General features: G+C 37.6%; 1 protein-coding gene across 2 annotated transcripts in view; it reads left to right on the top strand.

Moving 5' to 3' along the window:
- Positions 1 to 18,558, top strand: part of LOC307152052 (complement C3-like) — a 271,787-nt gene that overhangs the window by 81,902 nt on the left and 171,327 nt on the right. Inside the window, exons 16-18 of one of the 2 annotated variants that reach the window (XM_079860446.1) lie at positions 4,062 to 4,133; positions 4,315 to 4,512; positions 12,198 to 12,306. In XM_079860446.1, the coding sequence (XP_079716572.1) occupies positions 4,062 to 4,133; positions 4,315 to 4,512; positions 12,198 to 12,306 (379 nt within the window). The remainder of the gene's footprint in view (positions 1 to 4,061; positions 4,134 to 4,314; positions 4,513 to 12,197; positions 12,307 to 18,558) is intronic. The other variant, XM_079860447.1, reaches the window with a different exon arrangement.

Below are 18,558 nucleotides of genomic sequence, written 5' to 3'. Positions count from 1 at the left end.
AATAAACAAAACAAAACCCACAATCTAACTACATTTCCATCCCCACTAAACTACTACAACAAGAAAATAAAACAAAACAAAATCGACGGCGCTCAGCACGCCCTACTTAATCTACACTACATAAAACAAAAACATACAATAGTAGCACCCGCTCCTTACCTGATGTGTTAACACGGATTTCCCTAGGTGTTGCATGAATGGAAGTCACGTGACATGCTCTCCTACTCACTACTCCCTGGCCGGTTACAAAGCAATATTTTAAAAAAAGAAACGTAAGGACTCAAGTCCATCATAAACCAAAAAAAATAACCAATACTGAGAGAAAATAAATGGTTAACCCAAAAATATAAACAGTAAACAACAAACAAAAGAAGACAAGGCACGCCACCGCGTGAACCAAAACGAAAACCAAACAAAGCTCCTTCTCTCTCTCCCGCTTCCGGTCTACGTCAGTCTCTTATAGTAAGGACGCCCAATCAGGTGCACGTCATAATGATGATGGACAGCCAGCAGCACAGCCCTGAGAGGTGATAGCGGAGAGAGAATGACAGTATAAAAGAAAAACAACAAAAACACCATATCCTCTGAGTACGTAACAGTAATTAACTTAAGTTAATTGAAATAAATAATGTTACATAAATCCAACGTAAGTTACGTGGAACCTGTTGACATAAAAAAGTTAATTAAAGCCAACATTTAACATAAAAAAGTTAATTAAAGCCAACATAGCATTTTTTAGAGTGTACCGGAGCCTGCTTCAATGCTGTGGGAAAGCTGGTAGTAGAGGTGTGTGGATTATGGGAGTCAGAGCGAGCAAAGTCAATGAGATCTCCTGTAGTAGGTGGGAGGGGATCAGGGGCTGAAGTGTGTTGTACATGCTGGCCTGGAGATGAGAAGACAGATATTATCAAGGCAGAAAGTTGAGGCCGAACATAGAATGTCAGTTGCTTCATTGACATCAAGAGAAGAGAAGTGTTTAGTGGGGGGAAAGGATGCAGAGACCACAGAGGAGAAATCAGGGTTGAAAGCGCGGTCCGGAGGAAAGCATCAATGTAAAACGGGACCGGCAAAGGCCCCCTAGGGTCTACTCGTGGAGCCGACACTGGTGACATGACACAAAGACGGCCGATGTAGTTATTCCAAGTCAAATAAAAAAAAAGTTAAAAAAAGTACCAGTACATAGAAGTAAGTTTTTAAAACAGCTGAAAATTAAAAATCAATCAATCAACTCTACAATTTTATAACCACTTTTTTTGAATATATTTGAGTAGGTTTACTAAATAAATGTTGCTGCTCTTGGGGTTTTTAACCTTGTCGAATGTGTCGTGGAAATTACTTTCACAACTTTAAATAATAATTGGAAGACAGCTGGAGATTTCAAAAGTTATAAAGATCTTTATTTCTTGCAAGAAAGGCTGTTCACCCATCAGTCAGAGTCTGATAAGAGAAGCGCGCCGACTTCTCCTTTTTGCCTAGCTTATACCCAGCCAGCACAGCCATGTGGGGCCCAAATGGGTTTGACCTGGGCTGTCTAACTGGGACCCAGCCAGTTTTGTCCTCGGTTTCCATGTAGGCCCCACATGGGTTTGCCCAGATGAAATGAACACTGCTTAGTGTGCACACTACAGGCTGTTTAATGTAACACTTAATCAGTGTTGGAGGTAATGAGATAATTAAGTGATTGAATAATGATTGTGCATTAATGATGAACACCTGCTGTTAACAAGCATATTCACTGAAGGAAAGAGAAACACAAGAACTACTTCCAGCCACAACCTTGGATGAAATCAACTGAAGATAAAATACATTAAATCTCTCAAGATCTGATTAAACAACTCCACAAACAGCATTACCAGCTTCACTTATTACTAACCAGACTGACTTTATTTATGTCAGACATCTACAGAAAAGAATTAAGAAGAGGTTTAGATGTTGATTACTTATTTGAAAGTAATAGTTTGATTTGATGTTACCATTGTGGCGATCAGTGTGTGCTTTAGTCAGGCTCTTGACTTTTTAACATTAGTTTTTCTCAGGCAGCTGTGTCTGTTTGTTATGGCGAGAACAGCAAGAGAAAATATAATCAGATGCTGTAAGCTGATTGATGATAAGAGTATAATCATCATGTAGTGGCTTAGCTCATTGATTATGTGTGAGGTTTATATGGGTATTATGTAATTCATTTTGTTTTATTGTTGTGGTTCTACAGCAATAGAATAATATAATTTAATCAGAACGTCAAATGATTTTTAACACACCATTTACATATTTTGGGCTCCTGTGAGACTTACTCGCACACAGACATCAATAATCAGCATATGAATCTCAACAATGGTGACATGCTTCATGCTGCAATGCATTCTGAGTGCATCATACGAAACTTATCCATGGCTCCCAGAATGCATTGCAGCATGAAGCATGTCACCATTGTTGAGATTCATATGCTGATTCTTGATGTCTGTGTGCGAGTAAGTCTCACAGGAGCCCAAAATATGTAAATGGTGTGTTAAAAATCATTTGAATCACAACAATAAAACAAAATGAATACCATATTACCCATATAAACCTCACACATAATCAAAGAGCTAAGCCACTACATGATGATTATACACTTATCACCAATCAGCTTACAGCATCTGATTATATTTTCTCTTGCTGTTCTGGCCATAACAAACAGACACAGCTGCCAGAGAAAAACTAATGTTAAAAAGTCAAGAGCCCGACTAAAGCACACACTGATCGCCACAATGGTAACATCAAATCAAACTATTACTTTCAAATAAGTAATCAACATCTAAACCTCTTCTTAATTCTTTTCTGTAGATGTCTGACAGAAATAAAGTCAGTCTGGTTAGTAATAAGTGAAGCTGGTAATGCTGTTTGTGGAGTTGTTTAATCAGATCTTGAGAGATGTAATGTATTTTATCTTCAGTTGATTTCATCCAAGGTTGTGGCTGGAAGTAGTTCTTGTGTTTCTCTTTGCTTCAGTGATTCTGCTTGTTAACAGCAGGTGTTCATCAATAATGCACAATCATTATTCAATCACTTAATTATCTCATTACCTCCAACACTAATTAAGTGTTACATTAAACAGCCTGTACTGTGCACACTAAGCAGTGTTCATTTCATCTGGGCAAACCCATGTGGGGCCTACATGGAAACCGAGGACAAAACTGGCTGGGTCCCAGTTAGATAGCCCAGGTCAAACCCATTTGGGCCCCACATGGCTGTGCTGGCTGGGTATACACAAAACACATCCTGGTCTGTCTCAAAAGATCGCCTTGGTTACCTTAAAAGGCAACACGTCTTTGTTCGAGATCTCGTCTAACATAAATTCTATCTAGACAGAACAATATCACGTCTGCAAAAGTTTCCTGTTTTTAGCTGCTTCATTTTCACACATTTTGCCTATCTTTAATTTGATCAAAGCTGCGCACATACTTTTCACACTTGAAGTACAATAGGTCACTTTGACATTTTGTTGTACACAGTATTTCTACTAAGCCGTCTATCACCCAACATTTTGTTCCTGCAAGCTTATATGATTATATTTCTTTAAATGCTTATGAGTAAAAATAAATGTTCAACGTTAACACAAGTTGCACACATCTGAAAGTAAAAGAACACATCTAAATGTAAAATTTCCATTACAAATGATTTTTAAATTATGTTTATTAACAAAGTTCAGGAGGAACACGTTAAAATTATCTATCCAGTCATCGCGTCATTCCAACCAGCTGTCAACAATCAGTAATCAACAGGTCTACCCAATCAGCAAAATTAATTGATATATATATAACCTATATATAAACACACATTCGACTCACCTATGTTCCTCGACAGTTTTCAGCATCCCTGCCCGTCTCCTCACACTCGCCTGGTTACTCCTAACCAGAAATACGAGGGGAAGTACTCTGGGCTCAGGCCAAAATACAGAGCTCAGAGTACTTCCTCCCCTCGGACAGCACGCCAAATACGCATACCACTTTACTCTGATCAGATTTTTTGTAAGTGTGAACTCATGAAAATGTACTAATTCATTCAAATTAATTGTCCTTTAGAGCCTGAGTGTCCCGCCACTGCAAAGAGAAAACGAAGAGCTGAGAGTCTCCTGCAAATCACTGGTACACTGGGTGAGGAACTGAAATTTACTCATTTTTGCAATGTAAATCAGAAAGGGATTGTGTTTTTTTTTTTTTTTTCACTGTTAAAGACCCCAAACCTTTCTCTTTACTGTTCATGTTTTATGGAAAAATTGTCTTTCCCCATAGTAGTTCTCACCATGTTCTCCTACATTGTTCATTGTCTTCTCAGCTGGTCAATACTCTGGTGAATTGAAGCAGTGCTGCTTTGATGGGATGAGGGATAATAAACTCGGCTACACCTGTGAACGAAGAGCCACGTATATTGTAGACGGGCCAGAGTGTGTCCAGGCCTTCCTGCAATGCTGCAACGAGATGAAAACACGCAAAAACATGAAGACAGAAGAAGAGGATATGATTCTGGCTCGCAGTAAGTACACAGCAAAATCCTGTGTTAAATCTACACTGCTCAGAGCACATACACAGTAAAATCCCCAGTGTTAAATCAACACTGCTCAGAGCACATATGGTCCCACTCTACATGGTGTTAAAGTAACACTGAAGCAGTGTTAAAGTTAATGAGACAATTAAGTGATCAATGAGTGATGATTGAGCATTAGTGATGAACACCTGTTGTTGTTAACAAGCAGAATCAATGAAGGAAAGAGAAACACTGTTTCTCTTTCCTTCATTGATTCTGCTTTTTGAACACTGGGGATTTTACTGTGTAATGTCCATTTGTTTCCATTGCACTGGACACAGCAAAATCCCCAGTGTTAAATTAACACCGAAAAGTGTGAATTATATAAACTCTGAGCAGAGTGTTAAATGAACACTGAAGCAGTGTTAAAGTTAATGAGATAATTAAGTGATTAATTGAGTGATGATTGAGCATTATTGAAGACACCTGATGATAACAAACAGAATCACTGAAGGAGAAAATCACAAATTGTAAGTTACCATTGTGGAGATAGGTGTTTGCTTTAGTTGGTCTCTTGGCCATTATAAGTTTACTTTAGTTTTTGTTTGTATGCTGTTATTGATTTATAACAGTCAGATGAACAAATAACTAGTGTGATCTTATGTTGGTTATGTTTTAACATAATCATGTTGCGATCTGAAAAATGAAACTTATTGATAAATTTGGCTTAACTTGATAATTATAGCAGCTCTGTGATTTTACAGCAGCATATAATTTTCAGTATTTTTAATATAATCCAAAATAATTAATAAACATTGGTCTGATCAAAAGTCTGTAACACAGACATCAATAAACAGCCTGTGAATCTCAACAATGGTAACAATAACTTTTCCTTTGGCTGCCACCAATCACAACGCATTAATGGCTCCCATCATGCATTGCAGTATGAATAAATTATGAACTGAATTATCTTGGTAATTTCCTTTTCCTAATTGTATATTCTGCTCGTCACCATTGTTGTGATGCATAGACTGAATCTTGATGTCTGTGTGTGCCTAAAAGAAAGATTTTTTTTTTTCAAAATAGAAATCCTTTGTACTATATCTAAAATTCTAGATATGCAGAATCACAGTTATGCTGTAATCAACAACATAAATCTGAAAATCAACATAAGTCAGAAATAAGGGTCTCAATGATTCAGTGAATCTAATCAAGTTCAAATGATGATTGTCACAACATCACTTTTTTCTTTGTTCATCTGACTGTTATAAATCAATAACAGCAAACAAACAAAATCTAAAGTAAACATATAATGGCCAAGAGCCCAACTAAAGCAAACACTATTCTCCATAATGGTAACTTACAATGTGTGATTTTCTCCTTCAGTGATTCTGCTTGTTAACATCAGGTGTCTTCAATAATGTTCAATCATCACTAAATTAATCACTTAATTAGCTCATTAACGTTAACACTGCTTTAGTGTTCATTTAACACTGCTTCAGTGTTCATTTAACACTCTGCTCAGAGTTTATATAATCCACACTCTCAGTGTTAATTGAACACTCTCAGTGTTAATTTAACACTGGGGGATTTTGCTGTGGACAGTGAATAAACCCTCTCAGATAACTGTCATATGGAGGAACTAGCCTACCTGCAAGTGCATAAATAACTTTATGGCTGCAATATAAGTTGCAGGATTCCACATCTACAGAAAGGCCTACAGAAGAGTCTGCACAGACAGAGGAGACATAGGCCTATGGTGGGCAGTGTATAGCCAACTTTTCCTTTTTATTTGTTGCATGAGCACTTGACCACTGGCTTTTCTTTACAAAGAACAATTGAAATAAAACTCAAGGAACTAAGCATATTTGTCTTTTATTAAACATTTAATGAAAAGTGTTTTTGTTTGGCAATGTTGTGTAATATGGCACATGCAACAATGTCACAGGCCCTGTCAGGTGTGCAACCCTCACACTTTTCAGACACTGAAATCTTCCCTTTAGTTAGCCAAAGTTCATTTCATTGTGTGCCCTTGTCCTGGCTAGAGCTGCATTGTAACTGGTTTGGGTCAGGGAATGGGGTCATGAAACACCTGTCTGCAGGCAGGAACATGTCATAATAATCATGGTCCCCCTCTACAGAGTGTTAAAGTAACACCGAAGCAGTGTTAAAGATAATTATGTAATTAATTAAGTGATGATTGAACATTAGTAATGAAAATCTGCTGTTAACAAGTATAATCACTAAAGAAAAGAGGAACAACTAAAGAGAAAAAAGAGAAACGCAAGAACTACAACTGGGTGGTTTTCCAGAAAGCAGGCTATGTGGGATGCCCTGGTATATTTAAGGGTAAGTAAGCGGATAACCTCAATGTTCGGTTACAAAAAATGGAGGTAACTTTCAGGGTATGCAAGTAGCCATAGCAACCTACTCTCTAAACATTACCTGCTCCGGAGCAGGTTCTGTTCCAGGGTTACTTCAGAGGTGTTCAGGGCATACGTGCCCTATTGATAAGGCTACAGTGGGCGTGACAGATTGCACACAATATATATAAAATAAAAATATATATCACAGTCCAAATAATTTTTTTTTTATTATAAATGTTATTATTCAAAATGTGAAAATATGGACTTGTATGTTTTTTCGTCTCAAGGCTTTATTTAGAATAGATAAAAATTTGCGATTAATTGCGAGTTAACTATGACATTAATGTGATTAAATGTTTTAATTGTTTGACAGCACTAATATATATATGTGTAAGGAATAACTGACGACAGGCCCGAGGTGGTTGGGCCACAAGCAGGCCATAGCAATGCCACATGTCAGCCAAGAGCAAAGAAATAAACCAGAACTGGTTTATTAAGTAATGGATTAATTTATTTCTAGCCCTTTACGACTACATATTATGGAGATGAGAAATAAAAACCCGCCCTGTCCAGCTATGATCAGCTGTTCAGCCGAGCTTTCGATGTTGTCATGGAAAGGTCAGTTGTTTTTTTGTCACATGACCTGCGTGCGCTTGCGGCATTCTAAGAAAGTTTAGATGTTTTCATCTCACCACGGTATATAGGAGCACATGGACAAATGAGCGCGCTGCATCGCATGTGTGTCGCAACCGCGTCGCTTCTTTTATGAGGAGAAGTAGGGATTCATTTATTTCTAGCCCTTTACGACTACATATATTTATGGAGATGAGAAATAAAAACCTGGAGCCAGGGCCGGCTCTGTATATCTGGGGGCCCTAAGCAGGATGATTTTGGGGCCCTGCCTTGCAGTGAATAATGGAGTATTGCCACTGCAAACCAGCAACGGTATAATCTAACCCTTACACATTTCATCTGTACCTCTTTAACATGATTGCCCACAATTATTTTACTGCTTATTAAAGTAGGCCTACATTCACTGAAACAGTAAAAGTAAAGATTACAGATTTGCCAAATTTCTACATTTTAAAACAGCACTAACTGTTTTTGTTCACTAGGCAGCTTAAAACCTTTAGTATTAAAACATTTTCAATAAAGTTGTTGCATATAGGCCTACTAACAGCTGTTGCTGGAGTCTCAATCTTTGAACTTCTTTTCCCTTTTCCACACTTTAAAAAGAGGGAGAAGTTGGACCAGTAATTTCTTTGCTTCCTTCTAAAGTGATTTAAACATATTCTTCTATATTGATGTAGGCCTATCAAAGAGATTAAACATTCTACAAAAGATTCTAGTTTGTGTTGGTACTTATTTTTTATATTCAAACTACAAAAACACTACTTCAGCGAACAATCATTAGCCAAATGTGTATATAAAATGTTTAGTTATAAAATATATAAATAAATCTAGGCTAATAAAAACTCTAGGTAACACTTTTTACATTTTACAGTGTCATTGTTACACGTTACATGTAGTTCATACAAAAATAATTCTACAGTAAAAACTGCTAAAAATGTGGATTTCGTTGGAGTAGTGCCTCTACTATAATGGCAAGGCAAGGCAAGGCAAGTTTATTTATATAGCACATTTCATACACAATGGCAATTCAAAGTGCTTTACATAAAAGAAATTAAAATAATAACAAGAAATAAGAATAATTAAAACAGTTAAGAAGAATAAAAAATACAGTACAGTACAAACAGTCGGACGAACATTGGCACAGTGCTCATTCATTAAATGCATAGCTAAACAGATGTGTTTTGAGTCTGGATTTGAAAGTGACTACTGTAGGAGCACATCTGATCTCCTCTGGAAGCTGGTTCCAGCTGCGGCTGGTATAATAGCTAAAAGCGGACTCGCCATGCTTTGAGTGAACCCTTGGTATTTCTAGCTGATATGATCCTAATGATCTGAGTGATCTGTTGGGTTTATATTCAGTGAGCATATCTGCAATATATTGAGGTCCTAGGCCATTGAATGATTTATATACCAGTAATAATACTTTAAAATCAATCCTAAATTTAACTGGGAGACAGTGTAAAGACCTGAGGACTGATGTGATATGTTCATATTTTCTGGTTCTGCTCAGAATCCTGGCGGCAGCGTTCTGTATGAGCTGCAACTGTCTTATGGTCTTTTTGGGAAGGCCAGTGAGGAGTCCATTACAGTAATCCACCCTGCTGGTGATGAAAGCATGCACAAGTTTCTCTAAGTCTTGTCTGGAAACAAAGCATCTAATTCTTGCAATATTTTTCAGATGATAGTATGCTGATTTAGTTATTGCTTTGACATGACTACTGAAACTAAGGTCTGACTCTAGTGTCACACCAAGATTCCTGACTTGATGTTTAGTTGTTTGACCCCTAGAGTGAAGGTATGCATTCACCTTGAGAACTTCATCTTTGTTTCCAAACGCAATGACTTCAGTTTTGTCTTTGTTTAACTGAAGAAAGTTTTGACACATCCAACTGTTGACTTCATCAATGCATTGGCACAGGGAGTCAATGGGGCTGTAATGGTTAGGCGATAGGGCTAAGTAGAGCTGTGTGTCGTCTGCATAGCTGTGGTAAGCAATTTGGTTCTTTCTCATTATTTGGCTCATTGGGAGCATATACAGGTTGAACAGGAGTGGTGCAAGAATTGAGCCTTGAGGGACTCCGCATGTCATGGGCGTCCACTCAGACTTATGGTCTCCTATACTCACATAATAACCTCTCCCATCTAAGTATGACCTGAACCATTTTAGGACTATCCCAGAAAGCCCCACCCAGTTTTCCAGCCTGTCAAGAAGTATGTTGTGATCAACAGTGTCAAATGCAGCACTGAGGTCGAGTAGTACCAGCACTGATAATTTGCCTGAATCAGTATTTAAGCGAATATCGTTTATTATCTTTATGAGCGCTGTCTCTGTGCTGTGGTGCGGTCGGAAACCAGATTGAAAATTGTCAAAGTATCCATTCGAGCATAAGAATTTGTTCAGCTGATTGAAGACAACTTTTTCAATGATCTTGCCTATGAAAGGAAGATTTGAGATCGGTCTATAGTTGCTTAATATGGTCTTATCCAGATTGCTCCTTTTCAGGAGGGGCTTGACAACTGCAGTTTTCAGGGAGTTTGGAAAACTCCCAGAGAGAAGTGAGGCATTTACCACTTCTAGAAGATCTGCTTCTAAACTGTTTAACACACTTTTGAAAAATGATGTGGGAAGTGTGTCAAGAGCACAGGTTGATGTTTTAAGGTGATGTATGGTTTCTTCCAAAATTTTGCCATCAATTTCTTTGAAATCAGACATAGTAACAACTTTCTCAGGTGGTTTGATCTGTCTGACCCCAGGGCAACTCAAGGATGTGCTGATCACCTTTCTGATATTATTGATTTTCTCAGAGAAGAAAGAAGCAAACTCACTGCACTTGCTGTCTGAGAGCATTTCACTGGGAATCTGGCTTGGGGGGTTTGTCAGTCTCTCTACAGTAGCAAAAAGAGTGCGTGTGTTGTTTAAATTACTGTTTATAATATTTGAGAAGAAAGTCTGTCTAGCTTTGCCTAGTTCCATATTGAAAGCATGAAGGCTGTCTTTGTAGATGTTATAATGGACTACAAGTTTAGTCTTCCGCCACATGCGCTCTGCTTTCCTGCATTGTCTTTTCATATTTTGCACTGCTGTTGAGTTTCTCCAAGGTGGTTTTTGTCTGCCACTCTTCTTCCTGACTTTCACAGGAGCTAATGGGATAATTTCCACTTTAACGCATGCTCTGGTTGCCGAGAAACAGCGCCGCGAATTGTGCAGAACAAGCAATAGGCTGTGCTTTGTGCAGTGTGTAATGTGCCAAGTTCAAAAATTCATACAACGATAATTCTACAGTAAAAACTGCTTAAAATGCGGATTTCGTTAGATTAGTAGGCTAGCTCTACTATAATGGGATAATTTCCACTTTAACGCACCCTCTGAGGCTGCCGAGAAACAGCGCAGCGAATTGTGCAGAAAATGCAATAGGCCGCGCTTTGTGCATTGTGTAATGTCAAGTTCAGAAATTCATAACAAAATAATTCTACAGTGAAAACTGCTTAAAATTTGGATTTCGTTCGAGTAGTAGCTCTACTATAATGGGATAATGTCCAATTTAACGCACCCTCCGAGGCTGCTGTGAAATAGCACCGCGAATTGTGCAGAAAATGCAATAGACGGCTCTTTGTGCACTGTGTAATGTGCCAAGTTAAAAAATTGATGCACAAATAATTCTACAGAAAAAACTGCTTAAAATCTGGATTTCGTTAGAGTAGGCTAGTAGCTCTACTATAATGGGCATTTTTTCCCTTTTTTCTGCACCCGATGGATAGACTCGTTTCATTTTGCGGTCAAATTTCCAAGTCCAGGGAAGACAACGATTTTACACGGTTGGTTGACTGTTAAACCGCGGCGACACCGGCGAGTACCATCTGTAGTTAGGGGGCCCCCTAGTGGCGGAGGGGCCCTAAGCAGCCGCTTAGTTCGCTTATAGGGAGAGCCGGCTCTGCCTGGAGCGCCTGGACAAACGAGCGCGCTGCATCGCATGCGTGTCGCAACCGCATCGCTTCTTTTTATGAGCACACGTCCAAACTTCAGCCAGGTGGTCGCTGAATAAAACTCCCACAAATATCACGGAATCACGGAACAACGTCGACATAATTTAATCCTATGACCAGTGTTCGTAACAGCTGCCGTATGCATATGGATAGCCTCAAACTTAGTTATTTGCAGCTCCCTAAATACAAAATCTAAAGTTAATAATATATGAGTCCAACTAAAGCAACCATTGATCGTCATAACGGTAACTTACAATTTGTGATTTTCTCCTTCAGTGATTCTGCTTGTTAACATCAGGTGTCTTCAATAATGTTCAATCATCACTAAATTAATCACTTAATTATCTCATTAACTTAAACACTCTTGAGTGTGGACTCATACACTCCCAGGAGTGTTAATTTAACACTGGAGTTTTTGCTGTGTACAAAGAGCCGTAGTTAACTGACAAGCTGAGCCATATCGCATTAATTATCGCTGGCGATACGTCCGCGATATTAATGCGATATGGCTCAGCTTGTCAGTTAACTACGGCTCTTTGTAGTAAATGCCGCTTCATCTGAAAGCAGGTGATGGCGATTTACTACTAATCAAGGAACCGGCTTTACTGACGAGATGCGCATTACAATATCGCGATTTAAATCGCCCAGCCCTAGGTCCCTAATACATTTTCACTTGACTTGCTTATTTTTAATTTTTATCTGTTACAACAGGTGATGATGAAGATGATGATGACTATTATACAGACTCTGATGAGATCGTGTCACGTACTCAGTTCCCTGAAAGTTGGCTTTGGGAAGAGATTGATCTATGTGAGGATTGGTGAGTAAGAGACTTTTAAACAAAAGCCGTTAGTTGAGCACCGTTCACACCACTAGTGACTCGTGGCAAATTATCTCATTCAATTTGTGCTGTTGGTGACACAATGTGTGTGTGAGTCTGATCCCAGATAGCAACATTGTTTCGGCCCAGATCCGGCCCACTTCTGGCACTTGAAAGATGATCTGGCCCACATGCAGCGTGGAATGACGGCACTTGGGGCGGCTCACTCCTGTTTGCCAGATCTGGGCCACAAGCAGGCCATAGCAATGCCACATGTCAGCCAAGAGCAAAGAAATAAACCAGAACTGGACCTTATCTGAGCCACAAAGTCTGTGTATATTAAATATGGAGTCATCTCAGCCTTAATAAGCCTGTTAACAAGCAGAATCACTGAAGGAAAGAAGAGAACAGAAAAAGAGACGAGCAGAAACACAAGAACTACAAACAACTTCAGACTAGGGCGATTTAACACTTGTGTTGTTCATATTTTTGTTACTCAGCCAGTGTTCGTGGGTCTGGTGGACCCGCTGCATTTTTGGGTTTTTAATTCAACATAATCAAAAATGCTATGTTAAAATACTCAACAGATGTTTACTTCATCCCAATTACAAGCAATATAAACAGCATATATGGTCAATATTTTCTCTTTACCTTTGTTAGATCACATTTAAGAATTGCAACCTCGTGTGGGAATGGCAGGAGTGGAAACACAAAACTCACTCTTGCACTCTTTCACACTTACACACAATCTCTCTCTCACACGCACGCCCACACACACTCATGCAAACACATACACACACCCACAACACAGACACACACACACACACACACACACACACACACACACACACACACACACACACACACACACACACACACACACACACACACACACACACACACACACACACAGAGTCTGGTTCACTATCTTTGTGGGAACTCTCCATAGACGTAATGGTTTTTATACCGTACAAACTGTATATTCTGTCCCCTTACACTAACCCTACCCCTAAACCTACCCATCACAGGAAACATTCTGCATTTTTACTTTCTCAAAACAACTCATCCTGTCTGTGTGATTTATAAGCCTTTTGAAAAGTGGGGACCGCTGGCTGCAGGCACGTGCACACATAGACATCAAAGGGGGCTTGAGCACCTGCCCTTTTTATTCCTAGAGAGAAAGTGCCCTTTTTTCTGGGGTGCTTTTTTTTTTTTTTTTTTTAATAATATATATTCCTGTTTGCGTACAGCTTCCCTGTCAAACAAATATATTTATTGAAGAATAGTATATCTAAATATCAGGTCAGGAGTTCTGAAGCGCTCCCTCTCTCCCGATTAAAACCCGATTGTATTTCTTCCGCTAAAGAAAATAGTATGCTCCGTCTCTACGGTTAGAGTCCATAGCAACGCTCTGTTTTTCATGGCAACGGTCTGTTATACTCCGCACAGCGGTCTGATATCAAGAAATAACACACCGCATTCTACATTGGAATTCAACCAAGCCATGTAATGAAATAAGTCAGTAGCCTAATAAAATAAGCATACATCACCACCAGGTGATATGCTTTAGTTATTTTGTTAATCCTATTTACCTGCATTGCCCTGTCAATTAGATGCAAATGTGCGCATTTTAACTAGTTGACGCCTAATTTGCATACAGAACGTCCCCAGTTAATGACTTACTTCAAGAGTCTTTCCCCCTGAAATTTAGAAATCTAAATTGGTGAATTTAGAAGAAATCTACAGATGCAAACAGATGGAGGACACAATCTAAAAAATTTAGTAAATCTGAGTAACTGCATCTGGTACATCAATCAATAAAACTGAGTAGAAATAAGTTAACATTAAACATTAAAAATAACAATATTTATAAATTAACTTTTTATTTATGAGTAATTTAACTTTTTTTTATTTCCTCTAAACCTTTATAAAATAGTATTCCATACAACCACAAATACATGTCTGACATTGGCTTTTATTGAATTTTTACTCAATTATTTTGGTAAGTTTAATTCAAACAATCAAGTAAGATTTTCAGAGATTTTATTAAGTTAATAAAGTTAAATATTTCTGTAATATTTACTAAGCCACAGAATATTTTTAAGAGTGTAGTAGGTTTAAAACAAACTCCATCTACACAGCAAAAAGTCCAGTGTTAAATTAACTCTCCTGGGAGTTTATATGGCTCCAGAGTCAGTGTTAAAATATGAGTGTTAAATTAACACTCAAGAGTGTTAAAGTTAATGAGCTCATTAAGTGATTCATTGAGTGATGATTGAGCATTATTGAAGACACCTGATGTTAGCAAGCAGAATCACTGAAGGAGAAAATCTAATTTTTTAAGACACCGTTATGGAGATCAGTGTTTGCTTTAGTTGGGCTCTTGACCCATAAACTGTAAACATTAGATTAATTTTGGCTGTTGTATCTGAGTTATAACTCTCAGATGAACAAAGAGAAAGTTGATCCGGTTTTGTTGGTTATGTTTTGACATAATCATAATTTCACCTGAATCACTGATCTCATATAGAGTCTAATCTCTGACTGTATATTGTTGATTACAACATCACTGTGATTCCACAGCATAAGATCTTTTTTTCTAACTAGTCTAAAGGATTTCTTAAAAGTTGTTCTGATAAAACGAATATTTATTTTAGGCACACACCGACATCAATAATCAGTGTATCAATCTCAACAATGGTGACAAACAGAATATTCAATTAGGAAAAGGAAATTACACATACAATTCAGATCATAATTTATTCATACCACAATGCATGATGGGAGCCATGAATGAGTTTTGATTGGTGGCACCCAGAATGCACTGCAACATGCTTTATTATTGTCACCATTGTTGAGATTCACAGGCTGATTATTGATGTCAGTGTGTCCAAATAAAGTAATTTTCTAAGTATTTTTATCAGAACAATTTTTAAGAAATATTTTGGATCATATTGATAATGATAAAAATCATTTGTTGTAGAATCACAGGCTGCTGTAATCAACAAGGTAAATCTGACTCGAGAGTTAGAAAGAGAGCTGATATTCAGGTCAAATTATGATTATCAAATCATAACCAACACCACCTGATCACCTTTTCTCTTTGTTCATCTGAGAGTTATAACTCAGATACAACAGCCAAACAAAATTTAAAGTTAAAGCTTTATGGGTCAAGAGCCCAACTAAAACAAACACTCATCACCATAATGGTGTCTTAAAAAATTTGATTTTCTCCTTTGATGATTCTGCTTGCTAACATCAGGTGTCTTCAATATTGGTCAATTATCACTCAATGAATCACTTAATTATCTCATTAACTTTAACACTCTTGAGTGTTAATTTAACACTCATATTTTAACACTGACTCTGGAGCCATATAAACTCCCAGGAGAGTTAATTTAACACTGGACTTTTTGCTGTGTAAATGTGGATTTTGAAGGTTTAATTTGATGATACAGTCCTCCCTGCTCCTCAAATGTGAAACTAAGTCCATGTCAGTCACCATCAGTTATTGTGTATGTGTCTGTGTGTGTACATGCATAGCAATAATAATATTAATGTATTTGATTAAAACATTAAGGCAATTCAGTATTCTGATGCTTGGTTGTGTGAAGCTAAAAAGTTATTTTGCTTGTGAAACAAAAAGTATTTAAACAATTAATAAATATACAGTATACTAACTAGTAGCATAGAAAATGTTTTCAAAGCATGCACATTGTGGAATGGTTTCCTTTGCTGCTCTATAAACCTAGTGAATACTAAGGAGACCATGGTTTCTGTGTGAACTGATTATTTTGTAGACATCTTTTGAAAATGAAACAATTGCATGAGTTTGAGGAAGATAAAATTAATTAACTTTTTAAATTAATTTTTTAAAAAGGAAGTCAGAGTTGCGTTAATAATATATATACTTTTTTGTTTAAAAAAAGAAAAAAAATACGTAATTATGAGAAGTGCCCTTTATTTCACTTGAGCCCCTGCCCCTCAAAATGTCTGTGCACGTCCCTGGCTGGCTGGTCCCCACAATGTAGGTGATCTCAGGTTTTACTATTCTTATGGGGACATTTGGTCCCCACAATGTAATACAAACAAGGGCACACATTACACACACACAAACACACACACACGCACATGCACATGCACATACACACACACACACACACACACACACACACACACACACACACACACACACACACACACACACACACACTCACTTGGATATGTGGTGTACGGTCACTCTCCATAGGCATAATGGTTTTTCTAATGTACAAACTGTATAATCTATCCCCCTACACTAACCCTACCCCTAAACCCATCAATCACAGAAAACTTTTGGCATTTTTTGCATTTCAAAAAACACCATTTAGTATGTTTTAGTATGAGGACACATATATCGTCATAAACCATGTTTACGTTGTAACACCCATGTCATTATACACATTTGTGTCCTCATAAACCATATAAAAGAACATACACACACTAACAGCAGGCCCTGACAGGAGGAGGACAGAGTAAAGGTACACGGGACCTACAATTTCCACACTTTTATCAGCCCCGGGTCCAGTGGACCCGAACATCCTGTGTGTAATATAAATGTGTAGGGGGGGTGTACAGTGTGTTTTCTTTAAAAATGTGTTCTGATATATATTCCTCACAGAAAATGAGCCAAGGCCAATGAGTCTCAGTTTGAAAAAATAATTAATTGTATCATTTTTCTTTTGATAAAAAATGAAAACGGGTCCAACAGACCCGAACACCATACAAGGGTTAAATCGCGAAATATTGTTATGCGCATCTCGTCAGTAAAGCCGGTTCCTTGATTAGTAGTAAATCGCCATCACCTGCTTTCAGATGAAGCGGCATTTAGGGCTGAGGAGATAATTAAGTGATTAATTTAGTGATGATTGAGCATTATTGAAGACACCTGATGTTAACAAGCAGAATCACCGAAGAAGAAAATCACAAATTGTAAGTTACCATTAAGGTGATGGGTGTTTGCTTTAGTTGGGCTCTAGACCATTATATGATTACTTTAATATTTACTGTTGTTTGTCTGCTGTTATTGATTTATAACAGTTAAATGAACAAAGTAAAATGTTATCTTATAGTGTTGGTTATGTTTTGACATAATCATGCTGTGATCTGAAAAAGGAAACTTATTGAGATAGTTTGGTATAACTTGTTAGCAGCAGCTTAGTGATTCTTAAGCCTATGATTATCAGTACTTTACTTATAATTCAAAATATTTAATAAACATTGTTCTGATCAAAAGACATTCAGATAAATTCATTTAAAACACAGACATCAATAATCAGCCTGTGAATCTCAACAATGGTGACAATAATAAAGCATGTTGCAGTGGCTGCCACCAATCACAACTCATTAATAGCTCCCATCATGCATTGCAGTATGAATAAATTATGATCTGAATTGTCTATGTAATTTACTTTTCCTAATTGAATATTCTGCTCCTCACCATTGTTGAGATGCATAGACTGAATCTTGACATCTGTGTGTGCCTAAAAGAATGATTTTGTTTTAAACAACTTTTAAGAAATCCTTTATATTATATCAAAAATGCTGGGCATTTATGCAGATTCACTAACCAACAACATAAATCGAAGTCAGAAAGAAGGATTTTAATGAGTTCAGTGATCAAGCTCAAATGATGATTGTCATAACATAACCAACACCATCAGATCACTTTTTTGTTCAACTGGTGATTATAATTCAGAAACAACCGACAAACAAAATCTAAAGTTAATAATATAAGGGTCAAGAGCCCAACTAAAGCAACCATTGATCGTCATAACGGTAACTTACAATTTGTGATTTTCTCCTTCAGTGATTCTGCTTGTTAACATCAGGTGTCTTCAATAATGTTCAATCATCACTAAATTAATCACTTAATTATCTCATTAACTTAAACACTCTTGAGTGTGGACTCATACACTCCCAGGAGTGTTAATTTAACACTGGAGTTTTTGCTGTGTACAAAGAGCCGTAGTTAACTGACAAGCTGAGCCATATCGCATTAATTATCGCTGGCGATACGTCCGCGATATTAATGCGATATGGCTCAGCTTGTAAATGCCGCTCCATCTGAAAGCAGGTGATGGGGATTTACTACTAATCAAGGAACCGGCTTTACTGACGAGATGCGCATAACAATATCGCGATTTAAATCGCCCAGCCCTATTTATTTATTTGCTCTTGGCTGACCTGTGGCATTGCTATGGCCTGCTTGTG

Source organism: Squalius cephalus (genome assembly GCF_949319135.1).
Source record: "Squalius cephalus genome assembly, chromosome: 2".
NCBI classification, from domain to species: Eukaryota; Metazoa; Chordata; class Actinopteri; order Cypriniformes; family Leuciscidae; genus Squalius; species Squalius cephalus.
The sequence above is the reverse complement of the archived record's forward strand: the minus strand, read 5'-3'. Positions and strand labels throughout refer to the sequence as shown.